The sequence below is a fragment of the Otolemur garnettii genome, unplaced genomic scaffold, assembly GCF_000181295.1.
Source record: "Otolemur garnettii isolate 467f Iridium unplaced genomic scaffold, OtoGar3 scaffold00019, whole genome shotgun sequence".
NCBI lineage: Eukaryota > Metazoa > Chordata > Mammalia > Primates > Galagidae > Otolemur > Otolemur garnettii.
The window spans coordinates 27,308,790-27,315,135 of NW_003852414.1; the positions used below are offsets into that span (position 1 = coordinate 27,308,790).

The 6,346-nt window shown below is 47.3% G+C and overlaps 1 protein-coding gene across 1 annotated transcript in view; it reads right to left on the minus strand.

Moving 5' to 3' along the window:
• GTPBP4 (GTP binding protein 4) overlaps positions 1–6,346 on the minus strand; it is a 26,199-nt gene that overhangs the window by 4,030 nt on the left and 15,823 nt on the right. Inside the window, exons 9-14 of the mRNA XM_003786843.2 lie at positions 6,026–6,115; positions 5,336–5,446; positions 2,898–2,975; positions 2,335–2,386; positions 1,922–2,022; positions 628–825 (exon numbers count right to left, since the gene is read on the minus strand). Of these exons, the coding sequence (XP_003786891.1) occupies positions 628–825; positions 1,922–2,022; positions 2,335–2,386; positions 2,898–2,975; positions 5,336–5,446; positions 6,026–6,115 (630 nt within the window). The remainder of the gene's footprint in view (positions 1–627; positions 826–1,921; positions 2,023–2,334; positions 2,387–2,897; positions 2,976–5,335; positions 5,447–6,025; positions 6,116–6,346) is intronic.

Genomic DNA, 6,346 nt, shown 5'->3' on the forward strand with positions numbered 1-6,346 from the left:
TCATTGTTGTTTGGCGGGTCCGAGCTGGGGATTCAAACCCACCACCTTAGGTGTACGTGGCTGGCGCCTTAGCAGGTTGAGCCATAGGCGCTGAGCCAGAAGCTATAATTCTTACTTGGGCTCACGTCAATGTTTTCCAGCAGCTGTATTAAACCCAGAGGGAACTCTGAGCAGTCCCTGCATGTGAGATGGGACGTGCACTCCACACCACTTATGACCACACCCCAGGTGAATGAGGGCCTCACTGACCTTCAGCAGTCCTCCCACCTAGGCCTCCTGGAGAACCAGGATCACATACACCAGCCACCACCCCCAGCCTTGACTAACAGCTTTAACCTATGAATCATACGTTACAATTTTAATTTCAACAACTACAAAATGATTAGATCTATAACAATCCTAACCTTAAAGCTGAAAGTCACCGAGAAAAAGCACACTCAGAATATAAAAGATACAGGATATAAAAGGCTCAAGATCAAGACTCAGTCTTGCAAGCCAGTACACCCAGCAAGGTACGTGCAACCTCAAGGCCAAACAGGCAGACAGGTTGTGTTCACCAATGATTACACAAGAATACAGTTTGATAAAAAACAGGTCACACGTCTCTGAAAAGACAACAGAACTTGCCTTCTTCGCAGTTCGAGGCATCCTGGGCCCCTGTGTATCTTTTTCCTTGGATTCCAGAATTTTCAGCTTCTTTTTTTCTCTGATTTGTTTTGCCAGCTGTCGAATCTCCACCATCTCTTCATCCTCACTCTCAGACTCACTGTCATACTCTCCTGCTGCTGTTCTCAGCTCTTCTTCTTTTTCCAACTCTTCCAATTTCTTTAAAAATACAGTTGTAATTAAAATTAAGAGTGAAAAACCCTAGTCAGTGCGTATGTCAGCTTGTGTAATGAGTCTATGAAGACAGTGCCATGATTGGGTCCCCAGAGGCCCTATCTTCATGCAGTGCTCGTGTCAGGACCCTGCAAGGGAGGCATATGGGCACCAGCAAACAGCACCCAGCAACTGTTCCAAGCCACACAAGCTCCATGGCCACCTGCAGAGATCAGCTCCCGCATTCCCTGAAGCCTTCAACAGATGCATGAAATAAATTCAGTTCTGAGAGAATCTGAATTTGAACAATAACCATTTATCCATTCTAGTATCATTGCAAACATAACCACACTGGGCACAAAGTTAGTAAGATGAAAATGAAAACCTGCCATGGGCACATGTGTCAGATCCTAACAAACCCCCTAGACAAGGGCCTCACAGGCCATTGTGCCCACGTCAGATTCATGTGACAGGCAGAGGTGGGGCTCTGAGGGAGGCTGGGCCGCTGCCCTGGCAGGCAGCTGTGCCATGGCAACGAGGGCTGGAGGTGGGTGGGCCATGGTGGCGTAGGGATCACACCAAGGGCCACGCCCAGGACCCAAGTGAGTCACAGTGCTGCCCCCAACTCAGCCTCCAGAGCAGAAGTGAGACTGAGGTGAAGGTGAGGAGCTTGGGAGACAGCACTGAAACCTGAAAGGAATGGAGAAGAGTATGCAGGACAGATGGGCATAAATGGAGGACATAAAGGACTTTTTCAAAAAGCTCAATTGAGGAGCCAAAGACAGGACAGCAACTTGACACCAGATTAAGAATGTTTTTGCTTTTTAAGCTATTAGAGACCCTATGGACATTTATATACTCAGAAAATGCAAGTAGGAAGGGGGTCTGAGGCAGGAGGGAACCACCAGCAATGAGCAGAGCTGGTGAAGGAGGCCCCAGAACTGGGAGCTTGGGGCAGGGCCAGGACAGCAGGGCTACTGGGGGCAGGGAGGGGGAGTCAGAAGGAGCTGGAGCTACAGGGAACTAGGGGAGCTGATTAGGCCTCCATCTTCCAGCAATAATAGTAAAAAGGAAAAAAAAAGTTTTAAAAAGCAACACAAACCTTCATTATGGCTGGATCGATAAAATCAGCTATATTATGGCCTTCCCAGATCTCTGGTATCTTATCACATTTTTCAGAAGAATTCATTAAATCCCAGTACTCTAAAGTTAAAATAAAAAAACTACATTTATAATAATTTTTAACATTTTCAAGTAGTACATGCCCCAAATGAGCCAGGAGTTATGCCAAGTCCTTCCCAGCATGGATATTCAGTGCTCGGCACATTATAGCAGCACTGACCTGTGCAGCTTGTACATTCCCTGACAGCCATAAGAAAACCTCCCCGCCCCCCGGAGCCCTGTGAAGGTCATACACACAGGGAGACTTGCACCCGTTAAGCCTGGCCTCCCCTTCCTGAAACACTTCACATGCAACTGGTGGTGTTATAGAGACACAACCACATGCTCACTTACTCTGAAGATCCAAAATATAATCGTCTCCCATTTCCAGCTCGAGATCTCGTTCCTGCAAAGGAGAAAGAAATGGTTACCAGCTCCCTTTTATGGGCTGCCTCAGAAGCCCTGCTTCTCCCACGGGTTCTCTCTGGGCCCTGGATGGGAGGCTCACCTCCGACCTCTAGAACAGTGGTTGCAACCCCTTCAGGGGTGGGGGTGGAACGACCCTTTCATAGGGGTTGCCTAAGACCATCCTGCATATTGACTATTTACATTATGACTCATAACAGTAATAAAATTATAATTATGACGTAGCAACAAAAATAATTTTATCGCTGGGGGTCAACACAACACGAGGAACTATACTAAAGGGTCGTGGCATTAGGAGGGTTGAGAACCACTGTTCTAGAGGGAAAGCTGCCCCTGGCTGCTGGTAGACACCCTTACTTGTACCACCCTCCCTTGGGCTTCGGCTGGGGACGCACTGCTGTGTCTGGAGCCTGCTAGGTGGTTCCTGGACTCCCTTGGCTTGTCTGATGCCCCTGCCCCTTAGAAAGCTGGGGGAAGGTTCAGTAACGTACCCTCTTCTTCTTGGGCTCCTCCACCTCCATTCTCTTCCTGCGCGCCACCACACCCTCTGGGATGAATGGAGGCCTCTCCTGGGAAGACATTATTGGAAATAGTGTGTAAAACACTTGCTGAATGAGAGAAACTTAAAAAAAGGAAAATTCTGCCTGCAAAAAAAATATAAAAACATACCCAGACCATTTAAAGAAGTAAAAAACATGAATATATAGAAGAAAAACACCCTTGTATGTGCTTGCTTCAAAGCACATATACTAAAAATAGAAGAAAAACACTGTTGTAAAATGTTTTTCAGTAGGCCTCTGCATGACATAAATCCAGCAGCCAGAGAGAGAATCAGTTTTAAAATATAGTTTCCTTGAGATTGAAAAAAACACACACAAAAAAGGCAAGTGACAAAAAGAGAAAACAATACTTACAGGACACATGATAAGAATCCAATTTTCGTAATACAAAATTACAAATCAATGAGAAAAAAGGTGAACGATCTGATGAAATCTAAGGCCAGTAAGCACATAAAAATGCTCACTGTGCTCATCATTAAAGAAATACCCAACAACATGGCTCTGCGCCTGCAGCATAATAATTATAGTGCTGGCCACAGGCACCAAGGCTGGTGGGTTCAAACCCAACCCGGGCCTGCTAAACAATGACAACTGCAACAAAAACATAGCCGGGCATTGTGGGGGGTGCCTGTAGTCCCAGCTACTTGGGAGGCTGAGGCAAAAGGATCGCTAAGCCCAAGAGTTAGAGGTTGCTCTAAGCTGTGAAATCATGGCACTCTACTGAGAATGACACACTAAGACTCTGTCTCAAAACAAAACAAAACAAAACCCAACAACAATAGAATCAACTTCAAACTACCAAGACACACATATGAAGATGTGTATTCTAGCACCGTTTGTAATGGAAAGAAAATGGAAATTTTATAAGAATTATAATACACTTTCTTTCTTCCTTTTTTTCTTTTTTTTTTGAGACAGAGTCTCACTCTGTTGCCCTCAGTAGACTGTCGTGGTGTCACAGCTCATAGCTTCAGCCTCCCAAGTAGCTGGGACTACAGGAGCCTGCCACAGCACCTGGCTATTTTTTTGGTTGCAGCTGTCATTGTTGTTTAGCAGGCCCAGGCCAGGTTCCAACCCGCCAGCGGCACCCTACCCGCTGAGCTACAGGCATCAAGCCTATAACACACTTTCATTTGTGTTTTGTTTTGTTTTGCAGTTTTGGCCAGGGCCGGGCCTGAACCTGCCACCCCCGGTATAAGGGGCCAGTACCCTACTCCTTGAGCTACAGGTGCCACCCTCATTTGTGTTTTCAAAACTTGGTCAGGCACAGTGGCTCACACCTGTAATCCCAGCACTCTGGGAGGCCAAGAGGGAGGATCCCTTGAGTTCAGGAGTTCAAGACCAGCCTGAGGCAGAGCGAGACCCCATCTCTACTAAGATAGAAAAGATAGCTGGACATTGTAACAGGCACCTGTAGTCCCACCTACTCAGGAGGTTGAGGCAGGAAGATTGCTTGAGCCCAGGAGTTTGAGGTTGCTATGAGCCATGATGATGCCACTGCACTCAACCCAGGCTGGCAGAGTAAGACTCTGTCTCAAAATAAAAAAAAGAAAAAGGCCATGCATGGCGGCTCACATCTGTAATCCTAGTACTCTGTGAGGCCGAGGCAGATGGATTGCTTGAGTTCATGAGTTCAAGACTAGCCTAAGCAAAAGTGAGACTCCATCTTTACTAAAAATAGAAAAACTAAGGCAAGAGGATTGCTTGAGACCGAGTTTCAAGTTGCTGTGAGCTATGAAGCCACAGTACTCTACCCAGGGTGACAGCTTGAGTCTCTGTCTCAAAACAAACAAACAAAAAAAACCTTTAAAAAAACATGATTCTGGCTCTGCGCCTGTGGCTCAAGCAGCTAAGGCGCCAGCCACATACACCTAAGGTGGCGGGTTCGAATCCCCAGCCCGGGCCCGCCAAACAACAATGATGGCTGCAACCCAAAAATGGCCAGGCGTTGTGGCGGGCGCCTGTAGTCCCAGCTACTTGGGAGGCTGAGGCAGGAGAATCGCTTGAGCCCAGGAGTTGGAGGTTGCTGTGAGCTGTGAAGCCATGGCACTCTACCCAGGGGGATAGCTTGAGGCTTCGTCTCAAAAAAAAAAAACAAAACATGATTCTGTCTGGAAAACACTTCTGGAAGGAGAGTAGAAACTAAATAACAAGAGGGCCAGCCTTGCCCCAGCAGGCACATTTCTCAGCATATCCTCCCCAGCATCCTCTTAGCTCTTCACACAGGGACACATACTCCCCATGAGAGACACTGCAGCCCACACGCCGAACCCACTGTGCACGTGTACAACAGGACCTGTGCAGACAGGCTCACTGGGCTTGTGCCGTGGCACACCCTGGAGGCACGGCGCTCTCAGAAGGCCCCTCACCTTATCATCTCGCTTGTTTGGGATGGCTAAATGCAGTCGGTTCAGCACCTCATTCACTTTATTGCCCTTCATCTTGGTTTCCACTCGATGAGCCAAAAGCCTGTCACAAGCCTAAGAAAGTAAAAGCCAAAGCAGGAGTCAGGAAACATCTGCAGCAGCCCTGTGCCACCAGCAGGTAGGAAGGGGCCAGGTGAGTGGCCCCCCACGGCCTGCCCAGACTATAGGCCACATGCCCCTCACAACAGAGCTTGGGCAACCACAATCGGAAGAGCCCTTTTACCTGAGTCAAAATAACACAAAGTAGACAATAATCAGGAAGGCATGTGACATCTAGTAGAAGACTGCCTCCCCTAAGCTGTTTCTTTTTAGATTACTTTTTTCTCTTTTACTTCTGAACAGAGTCTATAAAAATAATTTTCACTATAGGTGTTTTGGAAACATTAAAGGTCCAAAGACACAACAGTCACTGTAAGTTACAACAGCCCAGGGGGAGCCCAAGCACCCCCTCCCTGTCTCCTGCCCGAGAGGGGTGGATACAACCTTAACCCCTCCCTGCCCCCCGTCCTATGGTGTGTATCACTCCTCTCTAGCCATGACAAGCATTCCTAGAAAGAATATACTTTTCCCCACCACCAACTTTCGAAAACCAGGGAAAGCAAGGAATGGAAGGTGAGGCAAAAAACCACTGACCTCTGTTTTCACCTTGATGACACCCTCCTCGGTCAGGGTGCTGGTCTCTATCACAGGGAATCCTTCAGCCTGCAAGTCCATGAATATTTTCTGGGAATACCAAGGAGAAGGTAGAGAGGCATTATTGACTTACAGTTCTATATGGAACAAATTATATGTTCTGCAAATGAAGATTGTAAATACTAATTGTTCAACATTTGGGGCTTATTTTTAACTCTTTTTTTTAACACAGAGCCTCAAGTTGTCCCCCTGGGTAGAGTGCTGTGGCATCACAGCTCACAGCAACTTCCAACTCTTGGGCTCAAGCGAGTCTCCTGCCTC